The sequence below is a fragment of the Rhinatrema bivittatum genome, chromosome 19, assembly GCF_901001135.1.
Source record: "Rhinatrema bivittatum chromosome 19, aRhiBiv1.1, whole genome shotgun sequence".
NCBI classification, from domain to species: Eukaryota; Metazoa; Chordata; class Amphibia; order Gymnophiona; family Rhinatrematidae; genus Rhinatrema; species Rhinatrema bivittatum.
In genome coordinates this window covers 45,332,511-45,357,669 of record NC_042633.1, presented here as the reverse complement: position 1 = coordinate 45,357,669, position 25,159 = coordinate 45,332,511, and the positions used below count along the sequence as shown (strand labels likewise).

Sequence of the window (25,159 nt, the reverse complement as noted above, 5' to 3'; positions counted from 1 at the left end):
TCCTCTGTGCTTATCCCAGGCTTTACCCTCACTCCCTCACAGCTAAGGATCCTCTGTGCTTATCCCGGGCTTTACCCCTCACTCCCTCACAGCTAAGGATCCTCTGTGCTTATCCCAGGCTTTACCTCTCACTCCCCCCACAGCTAAGGATCCTCTGTGCTTATCCCAGGCTTTACCTCTCACTCCCCCCACAGCTAAGGATCCTCTGTGCTTATCTCAGGCTTTACCCCTCACTCCCCCACAGCTAAGGATCCTCTGTGCTTATCCCAGGCTTTACCCCTCACAGCTAAGGATCCTCTGTGCTTATCCCAGGCTTTACCCCTCACTCCCTCACAGCTAAGGATCCTCTGTGCTTATCCCAGGCTTTACCCCTCACTCCCTCACAGCTAAGGATCCTCTGTGCTTATCCCAGGCTTTACCTCTCACTCCCTCACAGCTAAGGATCCTCTGTGCTTATCCCAGGCTTTACCCCTCACTCCCTCACAGCTAAGGATCCTCTGTGCTTATCCCAGGCTTTACCCCTCACTCCCTCACAGCTAAGGATCCTCTGTGCTTATCCCAGGCTTTACCTCTCACTCCCTCACAGCTAAGGATCCTCTGTGCTTATCCCAGGCTTTACCCCTCACTCCCTCACAGCTAAGGATCCTCTGTGCTTATCCCAGGCTTTACCTCTCACTCCCTCACAGCTAAGGATCCTCTGTGCTTATCCCAGGCTTTACCCCTCACTCCCCCACAGCTAAGGATCCTCTGTGCTTATCCCAGGCTTTACCCCTCACTCCCTCACAGCTAAGGATCCTCTGTGCTTATCCCAGGCTTTACCCCTCACTCCCTCACAGCTAAGGATCCTCTGTGCTTATCCCAGGCTTTACCTCTCACTCCCTCACAGCTAAGGATCCTCTGTGCTTATCCCAGGCTTTACCCTTCACTCCCTCACAGCTAAGGATCCTCTGTGCTTATCCCAGGCTTTACCCCTCACTCCCTCACAGCTAAGGATCCTCTGTGCTTATCCCAGGCTTTACCTCTCACTCCCTCACAGCTAAGGATCCTCTGTGCTTATCCCAGGCTTTACCTCTCACTCCCCCACAGCTAAGGATCCTCTGTGCTTATCCCAGGCTTTACCTCTCACTCCCTCACAGCTAAGGATCCTCTGTGCTTATCCCAGGCTTCACCCCTCACTCCCTCACAGCTAAGGATCCTCTGTGCTTATCCCAGGCTTTACCCCTCACTCCCTCACAGCTAAGGATCCTCTGTGCTTATCCCAGGCTTTACCTCTCACTCCCTCACAGCTAAGGATCCTCTGTGCTTATCCCAGGCTTTACCTCTCACTCCCCCACAGCTAAGGATCCTCTGTGCTTATCCCAGGCTTTACCCCTCACTCCCTCACAGCTAAGGATTCTCTGTGCTTATCCCAGGCTTCACCCCTCACTCCCTCACAGCTAAGGATCCTCTGTGCTTATCCCAGGCTTTACCCCTCACTCCCCCACAGCTAAGGATCCTCTGTGCTTATCCCAGGCTTTACCCCTCACTCCCCCACAGCTAAGGATCCTCTGTGCTTATCCCAGGCTTTACCCCTCACTCCCCACAGCTAAGGATCCTCTGTGCTTATCCCAGGCTTCACCCCTCACTCCCTCACAGCTAAGGATCCTCTGTGCTTATCCCAGGCTTTACCCCTCACTCCCCACAGCTAAGGATCCTCTGTGCTTATCCCAGGCTTTACCCCTCACTCCCTCACAGCTAAGGATCCTCTGTGCTTATCCCAGGCTTTCTTGTTACTGGTTTTGCCTCTATCAGCTCCGTAAAGAGGATTACTATCCTTTCCTGGAAGAAATGCTTTCTTACTTTTTTTTTCTGAGTTTATTGCTTTCTCTCATTCTAGAGCTTCCTTTTTGCTGACATAAAAACTTGGGATATCCCCGCAGGAAAGGACTGTAACGCCCCTCTACTTTCCGCAAAGGTTTCTTGCTTGTGGAGTATTTCTATCTCTCTTTCTCTCATATTATCAGGACGCTTTCGGAGATACGGCCTCCAGCCCTGAACACAATACTGCAGATGAGGGCATATCTCAGGAGAGCAGCGGGTGGGCTTGGCTCCCTGTACAGCGTATAAACGTCCGATAGACCTCTCCTGGGCTGAGGGGACCAGACCCCACCTATGATGATGATCTAACCCTACCAAGGTGGCACCCAGTCAGGGGACCTAAACCCTAATCTCCTCCCACGCTGACAGCAGAAGTGGAAATGTCTCCTACCTAGCAGATCCCCGGTGCTTGTGGGCTGCCTGTCTCCGAGCCTGGGATGGGAATCGACCAGTCTGAGCAGGAGGAGGAGGAGGATCAGACTCAGAGTCCGGATCCTTAGCAGGAGGCGCTCTGGCTCCATCTTCAGAAGGGAGTGAGAGGAAGGAGCTGGCTTTCCCCGTTTTATACCCTTGCATATGAGAAGGATAGAGAGGGGGGGGGGGGGTGTTAACCTTTTCCATGCCAGCACTGGGAGCGGACCTGGGGCAGCAGGGCAGGTGCCTGGAAAAGTCTGTAAGGAGAGCCGGAAGGGAAGCCTGGAGCTGTGACTTCCTCTGCCTAAGCAGAGGGCAGGTGGGAAGCGGAGAAGCGGCTGACCTGCATGGAAAGAAAGCTTTACACTGCACTGGTGCCAGTTTTGAGGTGCAGAAAGGGTTACGGATTCTGGAAGCCAGGAATCCTTAGATGGAATTCCTCCTCTGATTACACACAGGAGTTGCACGGCGTGGACATGAATTATGGGCGATGGAGATCAGGGACCATCGAACCAGCGGCTGGAAGCTGCCTGTGGACTCTGCGCTCACCTGGCCTGCAGTCGGCTCCTTTGCAAGGCTCGTTGGCTGGAGCCCTTCCAGTATTGTTTCAAGAGATGTGAAGCAGCTATAGGAACCCCTAGAATCTTTGCCTCGCCCCTTCTGTCTCCTGCCCAGGGGCTTTTCCCCGTAATAAGGTCAATCTTAGCGGCATGAGGTCTGTGCCTTCTCTCCACGTGTCCCTCTGTAGGGCGCCGGGGCACAGGCTCTGTCCAGAGACGGCGCGCTGGAGTCCTGGTCTCCGTCGTGAGCACGTTGCCTCGGCGTCTGCCCCTTTTAGCACACACCTTATTTATGTATGTAGGCATTTTACATACCATCCTTCACAGCGGCTTACAGGGCAACATTCATAGCAATAAATTCAGCAGTCAGAAACAGTTTTTTGGGACACGGAACCAGACGGGTACAAAAGGCAAGGAGTAAGGCTAATTTCAGATAAAACTATTTCACAGCTTAGTCTGAGAATCCTGCATTCCCTCAGTTGATTTATTTCTTGTGATACAATTATCTTTTGTCCTTCTTGTCTTCGAGGCTCCGTATATTCTGAGTTTTTGAGTTAAATTAAATGCATTTATGAATAGCCATGTTTAAATTTCTCTCTCTTTGGTAGAGAATTTCAGAGCTTTGGACCTGCTACAGAGGATGCTCGATCTCTCACTTGTGTCAGGCGTGTGCTCCGTAATGGGGGAATAGTCAGTCGTCCTTTATTTTGAGATCTTAGTGTTTGCTGAGGGTCGTATGGCTGCAGTGTCACTCCTAATAGTCCTGTGCTGAATATCATCCTTATTACTTTGTACTGGATTCTGGATTGTATTGACAACCAATGTAGTGCCATCAGCGAGGCAAAGAAAATTGGTTCTTACCTGCTAGTTTTTGTTCCTGTAGTACCACGGATCGGTCCAGAGTCCCGCCTGCTTCAGGTAGGGAGTTGAGGAGAGTCCGATCGATCTGTTGTAATTAATCTGAAGAATGGCACAGGTTTTGTTTAGTCTTTCACGGTTTTTAATGGGGACAAGGTTATCTGTGGTAGGTTTCCTCTTCCCACTTCTTGTTCAGGGGATATTAATTCGTGTTTGGTATTGGTGATGTTACCGTCTTAGCTTGGTAACAGTTTAATACTGAGGGACTGCAGGTGACACCTCAGGTTAAGTGACTGTGTCTGTAAACCTTTCTCTGTCTCCACCTGCTGGTAGGGAGGGCAAAAGCCACTTGTCTGACTGATCTGTGCTTCTACAGGAACAAAACTTAGCAGGTAAGAACCAATTTTCCTTTAATAGTCTTGCTGCGGCGTTCTGTAATAGTTGTAGTGGTTTTAAGTGACTTGCTAGAAGACGTAGAAGTCAAGGTTAGAGAATATTAGAGTTTGTAAAGTTAACAGTGGTTTCAACCTTTGCAGTATATGCAGTTTAGTTTCCTGATGTGCATTTTCATTGTTCAGTTCTCATCGAGCTGTACACCTAAATCCCATACTTGGTTTGAGGGATTAATTTGAAAGTTGCCGATGTCTAAGGCGGGTGGTTTAACTATCGATGACCTTCTATTTTAGCCAAATCGTTTCAGTCTTTTTAGGGTTTAGTGTCTGCTTACATTGTGAGAGTTCTTGATGTATTGCTTTCATGTCATGGATGTAGATATTTTCGTGTGAGCTAGAGAGTGGTATATGTAGAACTGTAGGTTGCCTGTGTACAAGAAACGTTTTGTTAGAGAGAAATGATGAGAACCCATTTGCTATCTGTAACGTCGATCCCGATGTCTCTCAGCTGATTGCATAATAGATCATGATCGGCAGCGTCAGACTGCTAAGTCATTTAGCACACGACAGTAAGAGTCATCTGCATCGAGTCTTCCTAAAACCATTAATGAGAGGACTAATGTCTCTGAGTGATGCTTCCTGAATCCAGATTGATGATGTGATCTTCCAAGTGATATTCAAGTTGGGAATACACTGTGTGAGCCAGGATCTAATACAGGAAAGGTAAAGGGAAATGACGTTTAAATATTTACAAGGTATTAGTGCACAGGTCGTGAACCTATTCCAGTGGAAAGGAGGCTCTGGAGCAAGAGGTCGTGGGATAAGGTTGAAAGGAGGTAGACTCTGGAGGACTCTTAAGGAAATATTTCTTTACCAAGAGGGTGGTGGATGCATGGAAGGGCCTCCCGGTGGAGATAAGGACAGGATCTGAATTCCAGGAAGCATGGGAGAAGCACAGGGGATGTGGAAGGGCGTGGAAGTTGTCGTGGATGGGCAGATAAGATAGGGCGTATCTGTTTTATCTGCTGTCACATTTCCATACAAGGAGGACCGAGCGGCTGCCTTACAAATGTCATCTGGAGAAGCTGCTATAGGCTCTGCACAGGACGAAGCCTGAGCCCTCGACAATAAGTAGTGCAATGCATCTCCAGGGCCTGTCAGCCCTTCCACAGAGATGCTGAAGAGACTTTCTCTGATCCACCTGGACTATGACGATTTTAAAGCTGCCTCTTCCTTCCAAGGGCTGCAGAACAACACAAATAGCCGGATTATCTCAGAAGAACAGGACCAACCTCTGGGAAGCAGAGGGATGTGTACTGAGCATGGCTTCTCCTCCTTTGGGAATGCTGAAGACAGGCAAGATCACTCAGCTTAACACATGACACCATTAGCAAGAAGCAGCTTGTAAAATAAATATTATATACCGGGAACTACTCGCTCATCGGAAGCCATAAATCCGGCCTTCCACTCCCAACACGCAGTGTAAATATTTTTCAATTTTTGACTTGGCAATTAAAAACTTATCTGCGCGGTAACAAAAAGAGACTTCTTGTCAGAAGCCGTGCAGCCTGTGGGGTGAATTTTAAGAGGTGCCCGCATTAAAAGGTCCATACGCATGAGTATATTTTCTCTCTCATACTATAAGTATGAGAGAGAAAATTTGCTGAGCAGACTAGATGGGCCATTTGGTCTTCTTCTGCTGTCATTTCTATGTTTCTATGTTTCTATCTGGGCCGGGCGTGAGCAACTTGTATTTTAAAACGGACCAGTTGCGTGCATATACGCGCGCACGCGCGAGCAAGCAGATGTGGCGTTCGGGTACGGTGGGGCAGGCCCACCGTTTGTGCCCGTAAATCCTGTTTTAATTCCGGTAACCACGGTGCTAGTTGGGCTGTTACCCGCACTTATGAACTCTGCAGAAAACAACAGCGTGAGGGGTCTGGATGACCTAGAGGGGGCGAACGGGGTTGGCCTTCACGCGTGCGCCGACAAAGTCCTAAGGAAGATACAAGAACTCCGTCTGCCTGAGCACCCGTTTACAGTTAGGAGCACGCGTACACACCCTGGGTTTATTTTAATTATTATGCGTGCTCTTGCATAGACAATTAATCCTGGCACGCATCCACTCGCACACGGGCGGGTTTTGAACTTCCTTTGTCCAGGGATTGCGCACGCTGGCCCCAGTCTGTTAGGCGTCATCTTGTCTGCCGCCATCCAGGTGACAGCTCCACAAATCCTGCAGAATACACACCGGTTAGAAGTGACTAGCTGAAAGAGCCAATTCCTAAGCACCATGGGAGGGTCCTTCAAAGATTATTATTATTATTATTATTATTAGAGTGAGAGAAAAGGCATAGAACCGCCTGGCCTGTTCATTTTTCCTTGCAGGGAATTGCAGTGCCAGGTTGACTGCAGGTCCTGTAAACTCTGAAGGAAGCAGGGACCCTCTGCTCTGTCTTGTAGGAGTATTTACCCTTATTTTCACTGTAAGCTGGTAATCGTTCAGAGCTGCTCTGCCGAGCACCGATATCCAGGCCAAAGTTTGGATGCCTGCATTACTTTTGCAGGCAATTTTCAGGCAGACTGGCAGAGCAAGAGAGACCCTTGCAGCTCTTGGGGGGGGGGGGGGGGCGGTAAATGGAAATTCTCAGCTCAGAAAAATCAAAAGAAGTGGCTGGGAGTGGAGCAAGATGGCAGATGCCTCCACAACGCTTGGCAGTTCGGTTCTGTGCTACAGGTTATTTCCTCTGAATTTTCTATAGCATGGGCAAGCGTAACTGCAAAATGTTTCACCTGCTGTAAGTACTCCCCCTCAGGACTCGTAGACCATGTCGTGCTACAGGATCCCTGCGGTGCCGGCCCGGAGGACTGGATGACCCTGAATGTGCACAGTCCAGCGCGACGGTTTCTACCGCTGAGCATTCGGAGACCTCTGGAGCGAGAAACCCGGCCTCGCGGGTGCGTCGGTGGAGGCAGCTCTACTTCTCGCGCTTCTGCATTTACTTCACAGGGCCAGGGACCCTCACACCTGCCTTCAATAGGAGCCTGGGAGAGGCAGGTGAGACTGAAGTGCTGGAAGAACAAGGGACTCGGTTGCAACATTGATTAAAGATCCAGCCGCTTTACAGCGTACGGATGACAAAGGCTGTTCGGTGGCCCCGAAACTGAACGGATGGCACCCAAAGAAATGTTGGAAATTCGAAAGATAGGAGGAGGAAGAGTTTCCACCGCAAAGCATGGGGGGGTTTAAAAATCAGACTGGAGATTGGGGTCCCGTTTCCCCTGGGAGTTTGGACTTGAGTAATTTCATAGAATGGGCTGGTGAAACTTCAGGTGTTAACATGAAACTGTTCTTCAGCCAGAGAGAGGGCTTGTTCTCCGCTTGTCAGATAAATATTTACCCGGACCCCTCTGTGGTTCTCCCTTAAATATCCTGCAAAACGTTGGATTCGCTACCGTAGTGTTAAACCTGTTGTCTTTCAGCCGTCTCCTCGAATTCTCCAGCTGATTCCTTGCTGTCTGAAGCTCCACCCCTCTCTAAAATCTTTATCCTAATTTTTCTGGCCTTTTGTCTGTAACTCCAGCTTATAGTGGGACTTTTGTACCTCTCATTCTCTCTCGCTCCGCAGTGGGACCACCCTGTGGAGCTCTGCATCCAGTTCTGGTCGCCCCATCTCAGAAACGAGGCAGCAGAACTAGAACGGGGCAGGTGAGGGTGACCCAAAATGATGAAGGGCATGGAGCATCTCTCTCGTGATGAGAGCTGCACCGGCCAGGGCTCTTCAGGCTGGGAGAGGGGGACGGGATGGAACAGAGAACGGTTATTTACCCTTTCAAATTATACTAGGACCCCCTGAAACTAACAGCAGGTTTAACACAAATTTAAGAAATGCACAATTCAACTGTGGAATTTCATGCCAGAAGATATGGTCTTGGATAATAGTACAGCCGGGTTTAAAATGCCTTGCACAGGTGAACAGGCCCTTTCACAATTATTGCCAAGTAGACTTGGATTTCTTCGCTCCCACTTCTGGGAGCAAGCAAAAGGGAATTAATTTTCCTATCAGGTGCTCTTGGGTTCTTCTAAGTGACAGGATGAGGGGCTCGGGTGTGACCCGGCACTTCTTATGTTCTTATGTACGGGATGAGGGGCTCGATGGGTCCTGGGTGTGACCCGGCACTTCTTATGTTCTTATGTACAGGATGAGGGGCTCGGGTGTGACCCGGCACTTCTTATGTTCTTATGTACGGGATGAGGGGCTCGATGGGTCCTGGGTGTGACCCGGCACTTCTTATGTTCTTATGTACGGGATGAGGGGCTCGATGGGTCCTGGGTGTGACCCGGCTCTTCTTATGTTCTTATGTATGGGATGAGGGGCTCGATGGGTCCTGGGTGTGACCCAGCACGGCACTTCTTATGGACTCTATACCAGGGTACTATCAAGCTAGGGCGAGAGAACAGTGCAGAAATCTCATCTTCGTCTGACTTTCCTCAATCCAAAGTTGGTTACAGATAAGTTGTTTTATCTGTAAAACAGAGTGAAGGCTTGCTCCAAACTTCGGTATATAAAATCACACCAATAAATAAATAAATAGTCAAATCTTCACCCAGGTCTACTGTGCTGTCCGTACTTCTCACTCTGCATGTAAAACTGGCCCCGACCCCCTAGTCATGCAGTAACACCCACCTCACCTCGAGTAACGAGCTGGCTCTCCTATAGCAGCATAAATAGCTGAGTAATCTGAAAGTCTTATTTATTTATTTATTTATTTTTAATTTTTATATACCGAAGTTCTTGTAGGGACTACAAATCACTCCGGTTTACATAAAACAATGAACTGCCCAACAGAGAGCGGAGCTTTACATAGAACAGTAGAACATATGGAACAATATAACTAGATGACAATTTAACATAGTGATAAATAAATATTATAGTTTAACTGGTAATACTAGATGACAATTTAACTAGATGACAATTTAACATAGTGATAAATAAATATTATAGTTTAACTGGTAATACATAAAAATTATATTATTTAATATAAGCAGTATAACTATTTAATGTAGAATAAAGGCGTATTAACAGTGCCAAATATATATATAGAAATGAATTTTTTTGAACTCAAAGATAGTTGTTCCGTTGCAGAGTCTTAAAAAAAGGACTTGGTGTGGTGTCCATGATTAGGAGATACCTAATATATAGGATGTCTGTCCGTCAGAGTAGAATTAAGCGTCTGGGAAGGCTTGTTTGAAAAGAAAGGTCTTAAGTCTTTTTTTGAATTCTTGGTGACTAGTTTCTAATCTTAGATCTTAGAAAGAGTCTGCCGACTTCTCAAGTAGCGAAGTATATGTAACGCACCTTGCGGTAATTGTAAAATGATTATAGCCAGGCCCCTGTTCCTTAGCAGGCGGAAACTATAGGGGTGCGTGGGAAGGCAGCTCGGTCACATCTTCCATTCCCGCTGTACCATCCCTCCTGCACACTTAATCTTATTTACTTCCAGGGATAGGGTCAGTGGTGGCTGAGAAGGCAGGTGTGCTTTGGCTCGGTGCGTGTGTCGAGACACTTAAAGCCTCCGAGAGTCGGAGACCTGCTGGCGATTGCAAAGCGCTCGGTTGGCTGTGCACGGCTCCAGCCCTTGGCTGTGCAGCCGATCCATGTAGAGGAAGCTTTTCCATCAGGCTGGAGTTTCCTCCGCGTCCTGCTCCACCCAGGGCTCTGGCAGCTTCGCCTCCCATCAGGTGTTATTCCCGGCTGGGCTGTTATTTTTAGCTGCAGGATCTGCCTTCTCCCCTTCCGTCTGTCCAGCACGGGCCGTGCATTCCAGGGCTAACTCAAGAGGCATGTCAGGAAAGCTGCGAGCAATGTGTGGAATTCAGAGCCATGCCAGAGGAAGACGGGCAGACTGCGCATCAATCAGCAACGGGCTTTCCTGTCTGTCGTAAGAACAGGATTAGTCACAGCCTCTGACTGATGGCTGCTTGTTTACCAGGCCCTAGGCATGTCAGGATACTGAGCTGGCTCCTTTAATGCGATTTACTGGAGCGGGGTGCTGTCAAGCAGTTTCAGAAGTAACCCAAGCCAATTTCAGCATTTTCCCCAGCACTGACCGTCCCTGCTGAGGTCACCAGAGATGACTTCGGCTAAGAGCACTCAAAGCAGGTCTGAGCTGGCCCAGTCCGAGTCCCGAGAGGGTTGTGATCAGTCTGGTGAGGCACGGAGCGGCTCTGCTGCCACTCTTATGAGTTCTATACACAATGCTATCGGCTGCAAGCTTTCCCTCTCCTCCCTCCGTACGGGCTGAATCCCCCACCCCTCCTGCACCTGCGAGTTAGGTTACGTCCAGCAGCAACGCCCAGGTACCAGGCCTTGCATCATCCCCGTTCCTTACTACTAGCATCCCTCCCCATGCCTGTGCAAACCTTGGCTCTGTTTCCCCCATCATCCTTGCCTGTACATTGTTACCAGGTCTTGCACCAAAGGGGCCTGTCTTCAGAAGAGAGGTTGCCATGTCAGCTGTCGGGGGGGGGGGGGGAAATCTGGTCTCTTAGAGCTGCATCTGTGAAGGAAAGGCCCAACCCTGCCCATAGCAAGGGACCGTCGCTCGTTCAGGTGCCCTAGCAAGTCTTATTCTGCTAAATAAAAAAAAGACACTGCCGCATAACCCTGGGGCCACGACGAGTGAGAGGAACTTCGGCAAGGGGGAAGAGAGAGCCGGCACCATAGTAAAAGTCTTCATCAGAAGCTGGGAAGGCCTTTCCTATCATTCCCCAAGTAATGCAAGAGAGATCAATGTGAACCAGGGACCGTCCCTTTAGTAGCTGCACCTGCAAACCTGTCCTGCAGCCCTGGAGGGTGGCTCTGGGCAGGCCTCAGTGAGAGAGGAAACGAAAGGCAGGTCTTCCCCCTGCTCGCAGCGACAGCCGCTCTCCGGCTGTGAACCCGTGACGAGCTCTCTGCTCAGCAGCACACGTACCTGCTGGCTTTTCTTTTCAGCCTTTAATTCTTCCTGTTTTACTTAAAATCCTTATAACCCACACCCTCAACACCCACCTGTAAAAAGATTCAAACAAGAAGAGCAACGGTGGAGGGCAGGCAGGTGCCAGGGCGAGCTTCCTCCACCGCGTGCTCAGCTCAGGCTTGGACCCTTTGCTGTAGAAAAAGCTTTGCTTTCTGCTTGTGTGCACAAGCAGCCAGGCAGGGTAGAAGCCGCTACAGGTTGTTTTGGTGCAAATGGCAGTTCTTGAAGTGATGTTTCTGGCAAGTGTTTTGTGCTTCAGCACCTGTTAATGATAAAATGCCCTTCTTAGCACAAGAACTGACAGCCAGGTCAGACAGTATGTAGCAAAAGGGGTGTAGGGGCAACGAGCCACAGCTCCCCTGCCTCTGTGCAGTCTTCGAAGCAAGGAGAGGGACGTGTGATGCACCCTGGCCTGGCTCATGAGCCAAAGACCAGCAGTGCCTCCTCAAAATACTGAAGTTTATCCTCTAAGTCTTCCCTTTCTGTGCACAGCTGTTGCCACACCTTTAGCAGTGTTTACGTGCAGCCCTGAAATCTTTGCTCAACAGATTCACTATGGACTTAGCAGGAGCCCCAGAATACGAGATGCTCAACCAGTCACCTCATTCCAGATCCTTCTCCCCATTTCATCGAGACCCGAGGTGCTGCCCGCAGTCATCGGCTCTGTGAATCCCAGCCCAGCACCGTGGCCGCACTCCAGCAGGGCCTCCTCCCTCCTGTCTTCCTAATGAAATTATTATTAAATTCCACCACTTCTCTTCTCCATAAAAGGAGAGACCTGTCTGGGCGGGCAGCTCTTCCACTCCCCGTGATGAGCCCTTCCTGGGGTGACAGTGATTTGTAGGAATAGTTTGGAGGAGCTCAGAAGATAATGCAAAGCATTTCTCAGGAATTAGCATGGCATGCAAAACATCCCTAAAAAGAAGACATTTCCAGCTTCTACCTCTGAATCCTCATCATCCCAAAGTCTTCAGTCACGTCCACCCATCCTCAACCCAGACACATCCTCCCAACCCAAACACAGAGCAATGTCGCTGTGCTCCAAGTACATTCTTCTCTGAGCACCATTGCTGCTGCGTTCCAGGCACGTCGTCCCAGCCGAAAGCACAGGGCAGGGTCAGCACTCCTCAGGCCTAGCCTAGAACAGTGAGCACCGCTCCTGCATTCCAGTCCCAAACCCACCGAGCAACGCGCGTCTTCCAGACCCAGGGCAGGGTCAGCACTCCTCAGGCCTAGCCTAGAACCGAGTCCATGAGCACCGCTCCTGCATTCCAGTCCCAAACCCACAGCCATGGTGGTGGCCACGCCCCATCCCAAAACCACCGAGCAATGAGCGTCTTCCAGACCCAGGGCAGGGTCAGCACTCCTCAGGCCTAGCCTAGAACGGAGTCCATGAGCACCACTCCTGCATTCCAGTCCCAAACCCACAGCCGTGGTGGTGGCCACGCCCCATTCCAAAACTACCGAGCAATGAGCGTCTTCCAGACCCAGGGCAGGGTCAGCACTCCTCAGGCCTAGCCTAGAACGGAGTCCATGAGCACCGCTCCTGAATTCCAGTCCCAAACCCACAGCCATGGTGGTGGCCACGCCCCATCCCAAAGCCACCGCGCGTCTTCCAGACATTTCCTATCCTCTTATCCCACACAGAGCCTGCCCTCCCAACCCCCGCACGACTCCATGGTACAATTCCAGACCCGTCCTTCCATCACCATTCAATCATGTCCTCCAGCTACACCCCCTCCCATCCCAAGGTCAGCTCCCTCCACCTGGGCCCTTCTTGTCCCAACCAGGAGGCAGAGTCAAAGCTTTAGTTGCACCCCAGCCCCAGGAAGCAACCTAACCTTTCTTCTTGCATGGCAGACACAACCCAGCCTGCATTTGTCAAGTCACACAATACAGTATTAAAAGTAGCTTTTATTCTCAGCCCTGTCCTGAAAGGTTCAGTCTCTCTCACAAAACACAGGTGCCCCGCCGGACTATAGCAAAGTCCTCGGAGGCATCGTGGCCATCCCTTAACAAAACTCTTTGCTAGGCAAGCGGCAGCCTTCTGCCCTCGCTCACTCCTTCAGGAAGAAGTGCATTTTCTCACTGATGAGCTTCCTCTCGGGGTTGAGCCGTTTCAGAATCTGCGCCAGTACGTTCACTGTCTGCTCGCTGCTCAGGCCCGTCTTCTTGGTCTGGAACTTTTTCAGCAGGTCCTTGGTGGTCATTGGTTTGCGGGTTAAGTATCGACGGACTGCCTCCTCCGTCAACTGCACATCCCTGCAAGAAGGCGAGAGGGCACAGCTGGGTGAGAACAGATTAAGACAACACAGAGAAGCAGCTCCAGTACTGGGAGGCCTCGAAATACCTGTATGGATTTAGTGCCCTTACAAGAATTATCATTTCTGCAGTGCCTCCCTGTATTAACATCTGAAGGCCAGAACCTTGAGCAGTGCTAGGATGAAATGCAGAGACTTTTACCCACCTCCCGGAACGCTCCCTTCCCCCGTACTTCAGAGAACCCTGCCAGCTCAGTGCCAGGGGGCATCTGCTCTGCTAGTTCACCTCGTCCTCACTTACCCACTGCTGGGGGTGGATTTGCCAGACTGCGGCTGCGGCGTGGACTTCCCCGATGTGGTCTGAGGCCCGGCATCCAGACGGAGCCTCTTGGCCGCTGGGGCGTCTGCAGAAACTCCCTGCCGTTTGCCTGTGTTCAGAACAGAGAGAGCAGAAAGATCAGACCAAGCTCCTCGATGGTTTCCCTATTACAGGGCAAACGCTTGGGCACTGCCCACACTTCTACCTTGCTCCAGCTTGCTGGCTGCTGCACGCAGGGTTGAGGATGTGCTTCCCACCTCCACCGGAGTGCTAGGCCGGCTGTTTGCCCGGGAGCTGCTCGCTGACCCCTTCTTCTCCTTCTTGGGTGGGGTTTTCTTCTTCTAGAAAGAGAAGTCCAGGCAGCCTCATTAATGCCATGGGATCCGGCGAGTGCAGCACCAGCGCCCTCACCACACCGAGTACCATGGGGGGTAGCCTGATGCATTGTGTGTGGCAGGAGACCGTAACACTCCTATGCTAGAGGAAGCCTTTGCATGCCATCTTCACACCCAGCAGCAGAGAATAGTTTTACCGTCATGAAGAGCGCGGAGGAAGCCTCGCTGTCAATGTCGCTCTCTTCAGATGTGTCCGATTCATCGCTGCTCTCTGATTAGGGTGAGAGAGACGGCAAAATTACAAAGCAATGCAAGTGGGAGGCCTAGTAAGCACGATACATCCCAGGCCCCCCCTCGGTTCCCCGCCTCCCTTCCTGTAAAAAAGCAATTCATAAAGCCACCCCTGATCCCCCATCCGTCAGCTACAGGCAAGCCAGGCTAACCCCCCAACCACCACATCGTGCACACAATCCATGTCTCCCTCCTCAGACAGAAAATCCTTGCCTCCTCCATCTTTCTTTTTCTTTTTCTCCTGTGGTGTGGGCACTTTTTTCTCCTCTTCCTCGTCCTCCTTTTCCTCAGGGGGTTTTTCTTCCTCACTCTCCTCACTGCTTTCAGAGCCTTCGTCAATGCCTGAACATCAGAAGGAAAAACAAGACTAGGAGAGCGCTTCCAGGAAAGGCCCAATAGTGGCTGGGGAGCTTCTGTGGTTGATTAATGAAACTTATGTCCCCATAAAATGTAACGCTGCTGCAAATTATCCAATCATGTACCATTTTCTATAAAAGCTGCCGAGGTGCCCAGGCAGCAAGAATGACTATTTCAGAGTGCACAGTCTGTACCTTTTGGAACGTCTTCCTCCTTAGTCTGCGTCTGTTTCCCTGGCAATTCATCTGCTGAACTGCTGCAAAGGGAAAAACAAGAAGCCTGTGAAGAGAACACCCTGCCCAGCTCGCGCTCATGTCCCCACACCTCTCTGACTCCCCAGGACATTCTCAGGGATCACGGACCTGGACTGATCAGACATATAATCAACCTCCTGTCCCTCAAAGTCTCCGTCATCACTGTCTTCCAGGGCCTCATCGTCCGACTCCTTCTTCTTCTTCTTCTTCTTTGCACCAGCGGCGGTCAGCTTGGGCTTCGGCTTCTTCTCCACTGCACAAACACAAAAACTCAGCAACAAGGGAAAAAGGGAGCCCTGGGGAACCATAGACCTGGGGTGTAGCATGTCTCTTGAGCAACAGCAACCACAGGCCTCTCTCCTCCCCCCCTCCACACACACTTCCTTTTTAATCCCCTTCTTACTCTCCTCCCCGCTGCCCTCGCTCTCTGTGGAGCTCATCTCCAGATCATCCTCTAGGTCGTGGATTTTTAAGTCACTGCTTTTCTTCTTCTTCCCTTTCTTCTCCTTCTCCTCCTCCTCCTCTTCGTCCACATCTTTCAGACGCCTCTGCTGCATGATGAGGAAGTGGTTTAGCACTTTGTTGCGCCTGCGAATGGTATGCTGAGTATCAGGGACAGTAATGTGTACATAAAAGGTGGTCTAACTGGTGTCATGCACTGGCCCCCGGGGACATTACTGCATCTGCATACAGAAAGCAGTCTGCCTCATGTCAGGTTTGTGCCCCTTGGAGTCATTGCTGCGCTGTATAAAAGGTGCTCTGCATACTGTAATGCCACTGGCTAGCACAGAAGAGTTGTCCAGTGAGCACTGAAGGATGCCTCTTACCTCTCCCACTCCTCCTCAGCCTCCTCCGCTGTCAGTGTTCTGTGCTTGGCCACAGGAGTAAAGTTATACCAGTTGTTCACCGGGAAAGCTTCAAACGCGCCATCAGGACACTGCGTGAAAATGTAGTAGGAAGCATTTTCCGTCACGCCTCCTTTTTTCACCCCTTTAAATCTGACCAAAACAAGGGAAAAAAAATGGGAAGAAATCTCAAACATAATGCAGGACTTAGGTACGAGAAAGGTCAGATATCAGACCATGAAAGAGACTTGAGAATTCTCTGCCGAACAAAACCTGTGACTCACCCTGCCATTCAACATCTCCTCTAACTTTGCACTTCATCTGTCCACCCCATGCAGCAGTGCCTCTGCATCCTCCATGCTCTCTCCCATCCCACCCCCCGCTCCGCACAGGGGTCACTAACTTGCGGCCTGCCTTGCCGTTGACTTGCAGCAGCCAGGGCTGGTCCTCCAAGCGAAACTCCTTCAGGATGATGCCGTACTTCTTACGCCGTGCCTCCTCCCTCAGCTTGCGATTAAACTCGCTGCCGGCCCCGGAGTCTGGCATCTCCTCCTCCTGGTACATTTTCTTGTTACTGACATCGCGTTCCATTTTAGCCTGCAGAGGGCAGCACCATCAGATTCAGCAATTCTGTTACCATGACGACGGGGGGGGGCCCCACAGGTGCCAGCATCCCCCTTGGCGTCAATTGCCTTCTGCCACCGAGTCCCGGGGGGGGGGGGGGGGGTGTCCTCCTCCCACCTGTGACCGGTCCCGTGTGGGGAGGGGCCTGAACGAGGCGAGGGCAGGGAGCGTCTCACCTGGCTCCAGGTAGAGAAGTTGACTTTGTCGGCAGCATTGAAGGCCATCACGTTGTACTTCTTGCTGGTGCACCTGGCAGGGGCGAGATGCAGAAGCGCGTGAGTGCAAGGGGCCGCCAGCGCTGGGCTCGGCTCCGCGGCGCGGCCGCCTACTCACCTGGGCACTCGCACCATGTACTCGGTCACGGACTGGCTGCCGGCGCCCTGCGGGGGAAAGGCAAGCGGCGAAGGGTTAGTGCCCGCTCGGCGACGCCTTGCAGCGCACCCCCTGCCCCGGCCACCCGGGCCCTTACCAGAGACGCCATGACCGTCGGTGCCGGGGGGTTCCTCCGACCGGAAGCGCTCCCCCTTCCTCGGCGACTTCCGGCACAGGGAGAACGCTGCCGCTGCGCAGGCGCAGAGCTCATTGCTTGCGCACGCATGCGTGGAAGGAGCCCCCCCCCCCCGGGGAGGGGCGGAGCTTACGATCTCTAGTGTACGGCGACCGAGAGCGAGGCTGCCGTCTCAGGTCACGTGAATGCGCAGGAAACAAAGCGGCTTGTGTTAAGGCGAGAGCCTTTCGTTGCCCTAGCAATGCATTTCCTGCGTGTTCTCCCTGGAATAAGCAAAAGGGAGCAATCATCAGGAAATAGAAGTGAATCATAAAAAGCATTCCAATAGTAGGAGGGAGGGGAGGGATCTCAGACACTACCACCTCACGCTCCTGCTGCCAAGAGCTGCATTCCCCGTACAACAGCCACGCTGGATTACCGGTATACACCAAGAACCGTTATAAAATGAATCACATTCCTACTGCTACACAACTGCTTCAGCTTTAATAGTCACATCTGTCCACAGGTCATGGGCAGCACCGCAGTATGCCCGACCTTTTTATGGCAGAACTGCAAGAGTGAAGAAGCATGCTAAACTAGTAGGACATTAAAGGCAAGACACAGGATCACACAGCACAGGGAAAAGGGGATCCTGCTCCTCCTGTGATGCAGTGTATCTCATCCGGTGCAGGAAGGGTGAAGAAGCATGCTACACTGGTAGGACAGGCCTGACATTAAAGGCAGGCCATAGAAGCACAGCACAGGGAAGACCAGACAGACACCTTTTAGAACCAAGCCACTGCATCACTGACCTTATGATTAGGATAATCAAAGGAAGATGTAAAACAATCAAGAACACAAGACTTTTGAAGTTAAAATGATCAGATACTTTGAAACTGACAACAAACAATTCAAAAAACTTGAGTTATTGCACTATGAGCCATAAAATTATACTGCCAGTCATGATCTGATTACCCATCAACCCCCTCACTCTTCCCCCCTATTACCCTTCCTCCTATCATTGGAATGTCTTTTATATTTCCAGCTATTTTCATCTTTTGCCTCTTCTATTCTGACCTAAGGAAAATATTAACTCTCAAAAGTTAGTCAAAAAATGTATTGTTAGTCCAATAAAAAGGTCTCACCTTATTTATTTTTTTAGTTTTGTTAACCTTTATTTCTATGAAATAGCAGAGACTGCAGCAAAATATAAACTGGGATAGGCCCATAGGATCCTTAGGTATGAGGGGTAAAGCCTAGGATAAGCACGGAGGATCCTTAGCTGTGTGGGGGGAGTCGGGTAAAGCCTGGGATAAGCACAGAGAATCCTTAGCTGTGGGGGAGTGAGGGGTAAAGCCTGGGATAGCACACAGATCATCGCCGGTGGCAGGGCAGTGAGGGTTATAGCATGAGATCAAATGGCCTGGCTTATTGCAACTGGTGGGAAGTTGAGTAGAGTATGGATGGATCTGGGGATTACTTGTACGCAAAGATTGGCCACTGCTTTAAGGAAGTACAACAATTTACAAGAATCAATAAATCAGGGAAGCAACTAGTTTCCTAATGATTACAAAATTATTGACTAGTTGATGAAATGTATTGGTCAAAAATTTGTCAGAGATAATGTGATGAAATATAGTTACTAAAATAATACACTTTATTGACAATCAAAAAGATTTTTTTACTTTATCTTTTCATAAAAAGTTATTACATTTTGGTGAATACTGAGGTCTTCCCTTCAAATCCAACAATTTGCAAGAAACAGGACATTAACTCTACAATTTGTTTACATCTTTACTGTCTCTAGAGATGCAGTTTTCCCTTCCCTTCATTCCCGCGTACAAAATGCCCTCCCCCCGAGCTTCTGAGGGGAAGAGAACATTCACAGGCACAACCGCTCCCGGTTCCTTCACAAGAGTCCAGCATTCCCCAAAGAGTTATGGGGTGGGTGGGGCAGCGGAAGAGGACTCCTTCTGGACGAGCTCCGGCTCATCTTCGCCATCATGAGGAGGGTGAACTAAGACTTTATCCAGGAGTCCGAACTCCTGGGCTTCCACCGGGCTCATGTAGCGATCTCTCTCCATGACGCTCTCTGCAGAGCAAGGTTACAAGGGTCAGGCACCTGGACACAAAGTCAACCTCCAGCCCACTCCATCTACTCATGCAGCGTGAGGCAGGGTTTACAGGGCAGGTGTGAGGGGCTGTAATCAGAGGCAGGCAGGCAGCCCCAGAGCTGGGAATCAGAGCCGAACCCCGTGCGCCTGATTCCACATCACGGGGCATCAGAGCAGCAGCAGCAGCAGGCAATGCCCCAGAATCAGTATTCATGTTTGAATGGCGTTTCATAGCACGGGCCACAAGTTACGAGGGGGGCTAAGCCCACATGCTGCATAATGAGAAACTCCTCCCTGGCACTTACCGATCACAGACAGCGGCTGCTTGGTGTGCTTGGCATAGATACTGTTAATCTGCTTCTTCAGTTTCAGGATCTCCTCTGCCTGGATCGCAATGTCCGTGGCCTGACCCTGCAGAGGGACATAAGGACACAGCAGCTAGGGGTTTCCGAGGTCACATCTGGTGGTCAAGGAGAACAGAAAGCAGGAAACCCAGTCCTATGGTCTTCCGTTCCCAGCGTGCACCGTGCATGGAGTTAGAGAGAGGGTTTGTAGCCTTGTGCTTAACTCACAGGATGCAACTGCACCTCTCTGACTCCAGGGTGGGCCCTAAGGAGAGCGGTCGCCTAGGAAGTGGTGGCGTGATAGGGCAACAAAGGGTAGTGGCAAAATAGCGTGATGGGCAGTCCTGCCCCCTATCTCTGAGTGATACTGCAGAGAGGTTAGAAAGAAAAAAAACGTGTCTTGAAGCAGACAACCATGTGCACAGCAAGAGGAGCAGACACCTCCGGGCACTGGGGGCAGGGAGCTAGTCACTAAGTGAGGAAGAAAGGGAAGGGCCTTCTGAGCAGCCCTGCTCTGCCCGCGGCTTTTCAGCCCTCACCCGCGCTCCGCCAGACGGCTGGTGGATCATGATGCGGGAGTTGGGCAGAGAGTGCCTCATGCCTGCAGAGCCCGCAGCCAGAAGCAGGGAGCCCATGCTAGCCGCCTGCCCCACGCACCATGTGCAGATTGGGTTCAGAATGTACTGCATCGTGTCGTAAATCGCCAGCCCCGATGTCACTGAACCACCTGGAGAGAGAAGAGAAAGAGAAGAGAGAGGCTTTACACTCTCAGCAGATCACATCGAAGTAATTCCAGCAGACCGTGAGCGATGTGCCAGCAGGAAGGGCCTGGGAGGAATGATCCAGGAATGCTGGCTTTCTGTGTGGAGGGGGGTAGAGGAGCCTTGGCTGTGGGGATGGTCCTTGCAGGCAGTGATATGAGCAGTTCTGTAGCTCCCCATCCCGTTGACCCCTTGGGTCACCCAGGGCAGAGCAGGCCCGAAGCTGCAGGCACGTACCTGGGCTGTTGATGTACATGTGAATAGACTTCTTGTTGCTCTCAGACTGAAGGAACAGGAGCTGAGCAATGACTAGACTTGCTAGCGTGTCATCGATCTGCAGATAGCGGGGAGGGAGAGGACGAGATTATCAGCATCCAAATTCCTTCACCCCATTCCCTTCATCGGCCTGCCTAATCCTATCAGTGTGAGGAGATGTGCACAGTACTGAGCTGTGAGCTTAGAGCATTTACACAAGAGACAGTCTATAAATGCAAACCATAAAATGTTTACATGACACAGCCTCTAGAAACAGAAATTGTCAACTGAGCTAACAAAGAAAAGAGGACGTTCCCAGCCAAAGCTTCCTGAACTGAGAGCCTGGTGTTACCCCACTGCCTCAGGCCTCTTCAGATTTAAAGGGTCTGGGGTCCCACACACTTAATCACCTCCCTTACTTCCTCTACTACTGTCAAAGTATTGTGTCCTGTCACAATTAGCTGCCAGAACTTACCGGGCCCATGACACACACGATGCGTTCCCTCAGCAACCGAGAGTAGATGTCATAGGCTCTCTCTCCTCGACCCTGGAACAGGAAAATGTCTGCATGTGAATACAGAGCGCATTGCCTACACCGCAGGGGAAGGATCAGACCCCAGCCCCCGACTCACACCGCAGAGGAAGGGTCAGAGCCCAGCCCCCGAATCACTCTCACACTGCAGGGGAAGGGTCAGACCAGAGCCCCCGAATAACTGTCACACTGCAGGGGAAGAGTCAGACCCTGAATCACTCTCACACTGCAGGGGAAGAGTCAGACCCTGAATCACTCTCACACTGCAGGGGAAGGATCAGACCCCTGCCCCTGAACCAGCTCTGTATTGAACTTATCCCACAGGGGAAGACTCACTGACTTCCCATATTTTCCCCACATTGAGGCATGGATTGTGCAAGTGACGCAGCATCCTCCTGCCTCCTATACAGCGTAGCAGGTTACCAGCTGTCACTCAGAGAATGCTCTCTGCACTGAAAGTGCAGGCCACTGCCTACGGGTCATTAAGATATTGCTTTAACTGTCCCCACCCCCCCCCCTTACCGTCTGCTCCACCACGATAGGGATAAGTGGACTGTAAGACAGCGAGGTCCGGTGGAGACTTCTGCAAGCCTTCACTGCGTAACTCCGCTGCAGTAAACCCCTCTGAAAAGAACACAGGTGAACACAGATTAGGGATCTCTGTCTCCTCACCCCCAGGTTAAGAGGGACTAAGAGTTTCCTGAACTCCTTTGCCCCCCACTTCAGGGGAAGAGGGACTAAGAAGGGTTCTCTGTGCTGCCCTCCTCCAGGGGAAGACCTCCCTGTGCTCATCTCCTCAAAAGTAAGGTCTCTCTACGCTCCCTCCTCTCCTCTAGGGGTGAAGACTCGCGAGTTTCCCCCCCATACTCACCGCCACCGAGCCCCACATCCTAGTCTCGCTATCCCTGCCAGAGCTGACCCGGAAGAACCAGCAGAGCGCCCTGCCCACGTGACTGAAGGTAGCCGCGCCCCCGCGCCGTACGTGCCTGGAAGTGAGGCGCCTCACGTGACTGGGGACCGCCGCCATGTTGTGACTGTCAGTAGGCGCGGGAAGAGCCCTGTGAGGGGAGCCGGGTCGGGGTCTGCGGTTCTCTGGGCCGCGTGCGGGCGGTTTACCTGGCTGCCCGCCATAGTTTACGGAGTTAAATCTTGTCAGGCGAATCTGATCGATTTCTTTGAGAGTTGGATCAAGGGCGAATGCTAGGCCTAGTATTCTGGGATTTCAGCAAGCAAAGGCTATTTGCAGCTCAGTGATCTGGCCTTGGGCTGCTTCTTTTCAACATTTTCATAGGTGACATAGCAGAAAAGCTGTCTAGAAAGCTTTGTCTTTTTCCCACAATCAATATGCATGAAAACGATTTGCATACACTGCCTCCGTTGTATGCAAATCTATCTCATGCATATTCATTATATATATCCTGAAAGAGCTCGCCATCACTGGTATAGGGCTTGGCAGCTAAGATTTAATGCTAAAATATGCAAAGTAATGCATTTGGGCTGCAAAAGCCAAAGGGAGACATTTAGTATTGGAGGTGAAATTCTTCTAAGCACTTAGAAGAGCAGGATCTGGGGTGATTGTATTTGATAATCCTAAAGTGGCCAAACAGGTGGATAAAGCGATGGTAAAAGCCAGAAAGCTGCTTGGGTGCATAGGGAGAGGAAGGGTCAGCAGAAAAAGGGAGGTGATGCTGCCCCTGTATAGGTCCCCGGCGAGACCTCACTGGGAATACTGAGTACAATTCTGGAGACCCCACCTTCAAAAGGATATAAACAGGATGGAGTCGTCCAGCGGGAGGAGGTAATGGAGACAAAACAGTATATGAATTTTAAAAAAAACCAAAACAAAACCTGGGATTAACAGTGGGGATCTCTGAGGGGGTGATGGGAATTGGAAAGGTGAATTAGTTGGCTGGAAGGGCAGACTAGATAGCAAAAGGGTGGCCAACTCTGGTCCTCAAGAGCCACAAATGGGCCAGATTTCCAGGATTTCCACACTGAATGTTCATGAGATATATTTGCATACAATGGAGGCAGTGCATGCAAATCTATCTCATACATATTCATTGTGGATATCCTGAAAACCTGGCCCATTTGTGGCTCTGGAGGACCAGAGTTGGCCACCCCTGAGATAGGCCATATGATCTTTTTCTGTCATCGTTCCATGTTTCTTCGGATTTAGACTTCCAGAGGTCAAGGCCCTATTGAGCAGTGGCTGGGAAGTTGGAGAAAGTCGCCCTGCATGAGTACTTGACAACACAGCCCAGATCTGCATCCCTTTCACAAGCCCTTGGGCCCCCTCGGATAGGAGGAGGAATTACAGGATCCAATTCTGAGATGTTAAATTGCCCTCCTCCCTGCCTCCTTGCCTTGGGAACAGCCGTATAATCTGGCTGTAAATCTCCCGGAGGTGGTTAAATGTATAAAATGCCCCGGTTGACCTTCACATGTCAGTGACAAGGACTCTCCCTGACTCTTTCTCAGAGATGCTGTCCCTGGTGGATAAGGAAGAGTCTGTAATACCAGAGGAGAACACATGGGGGCAGACAGAGCGAGCCAGCATCAAACAGCCAAAGGTATAGTGGCATTTACAGTCCTTCCCAGACTGAACTGTGCAGTACTTGTAGGGGCTAGAAGGGGAGATGTGACAACTGGAGTGGACTGGGATGTGTGTGGGAGGATACAGGATCTGTGCAGGGGGAGATATAACTGGGGTGGGGGTGTATAGGAGGAGATGGGATCTGTGCAGGGGGAGGAGGAGGGGGAGATGTGGTAACAGGGGTGTGGGGTGTGAGAGAGGAGCAGGGTCTCTTCAGAGGAAGATGTGATCATGGGGGAGGGGGCCTGAGAGGCGGCAGGGTCTATGTATGAAACGTGTATATATTTCTATTTAGATATATATATATATATGTAGCGTTCTAGTGAGCCTTTCCTTCTGTAGGTTTGGCTTGTAAATCTTATGAGAGCCTGCAGGAAATGGAAAGCTGACATGATGCGGGGGGGGGGGGGGTGCGGGGGACTCTTGCCCCTGCTGGTGTCAGCTGTAAAAGGTCGCTCTTTCTCTCACTCGCACCTTGTGGGTGGATGTGTGTTTGTGCACCAATCCCTGTTGTGCGGTTAGGAAAGAAATGCACTTTGTGTCGGCTTGTGGAAGGCCTCAGTGTTGCAGAGTGGCACCCCCCTTGTCCAGGCCAGGGAAATGAGAGTTTAATATGGTGTCAGGCAATCCCACCCTGTGACACACACACACAGGCTCTGATAGGAAGGGCGAGCACCCCAGAGATTAGATACCGGTGCTCGGGGCAGTGCCCATAGCGCATGGCATTTTTGTTCCTTACACTCTACCGTGCTGGATGAGTTTTATATCGATCAGGCATGCAGTGAATGTAAATGACAGTAAAACAACCGGAGCAGGCTTCAGACACAGCAATCCCCTTGCTGATGCCTTGGACGGTGGGGCCTGAGCCAGCCCTGCTGGAGCCCTGTGTCCTGCTGCAAGAGCCGGTGATCTTCTCCTCGCTGACGGCACTAACAGGAGGAGAAGTCTGGGGCGCGGGGAGAGCCATCTGGGGGCCACTCTGGGGAGGAGGGGGGGAGTTGTCTCGCGTGTAGGCAGGAGAGTTGTTTCAGAAAATACTTTACTGTCCAAGCAGCTGATCCGAGCTCCCAGCTTTTGGCTGAGATTGAGGAGGACCTGCCTAACATGGGGTGGGGATGAGGGGATGTTAATGCTCTGCCGCCTCACTCTATTGCTGACTTACAGGCCGATACGGTAAAGTTCGCGGGCGAGCGCCCGGGCCAGTGTCCTGAGCGCAGCGATACAGTACAACAAAATATTTAAATGAGGGCCCGCGGTAAAAAGAGGCGCTAGTGGCACTAGCGCGTCCCTAGCGCCTCTTTTCGGACAGGAGCGGCGGCTGTCAGTGGGTTTGACAGCCGACGCTCAATTTTGCCGGAGTCTGTTCTCGAGCCCCGCTGACAGCCACTGGTTCGGAAACCGGACGCCGGCAAAATTGAGCGTCCGGTTTTCAACCCGCGGGCTGATTTAAAATTTTTTTTTTTTTTATTATTACTTTTAACTTTTTTTGTAACTTTTGGGACCTCCGACTTAATATCGCCATGATATCAAGTCGGAGGGAGCACAGAAAAGCAGTTTTTACTGCTTTTCTGTGCACTTTCCCGGTGCCCGGAGGAATTAACGCCAGCCTTTGGGTAGGCGCTAATTTCTGAAAGTAAAATGTGCGGCTTGGCTGAGAGGGGTCAGCCTGGCGCTGACACT

The 25,159-nt window shown here is 51.1% G+C and overlaps 2 protein-coding genes across 2 annotated transcripts; both read right to left on the bottom strand.

The window, feature by feature from the left end:
* Nucleotides 1-13,000: 13,000 nt before the first annotated feature.
* GTF2F1 (general transcription factor IIF subunit 1) lies at nt 13,001-16,987 on the bottom strand. Its single transcript, XM_029584722.1, has 13 exons — nt 16,860-16,987; nt 16,724-16,770; nt 16,567-16,639; nt 16,170-16,363; nt 15,749-15,919; nt 15,325-15,509; nt 15,030-15,174; nt 14,862-14,923; nt 14,524-14,652; nt 14,217-14,290; nt 13,890-14,025; nt 13,667-13,793; nt 13,001-13,366 (listed from the first exon to the last, which is right to left on the bottom strand). Exons 1-13 carry the CDS (start codon nt 16,971-16,973, stop codon nt 13,162-13,164), a joined length of 1,662 nt encoding a protein of 553 aa, XP_029440582.1. The 5' UTR covers nt 16,974-16,987; the 3' UTR covers nt 13,001-13,161.
* A 1,511-nt stretch (nt 16,988-18,498) lies between these two features.
* CLPP (caseinolytic mitochondrial matrix peptidase proteolytic subunit) lies at nt 18,499-21,925 on the bottom strand. Its single transcript, XM_029584723.1, has 7 exons — nt 21,755-21,925; nt 21,406-21,507; nt 20,827-20,898; nt 20,334-20,430; nt 19,875-20,062; nt 19,297-19,402; nt 18,499-18,969 (listed from the first exon to the last, which is right to left on the bottom strand). The coding sequence occupies exons 1-7, from the start codon at nt 21,908-21,910 to the stop codon at nt 18,815-18,817; spliced, it is 876 nt and encodes a 291-aa protein (XP_029440583.1). The 5' UTR covers nt 21,911-21,925; the 3' UTR covers nt 18,499-18,814.
* Nucleotides 21,926-25,159: the final 3,234 nt, after the last annotated feature.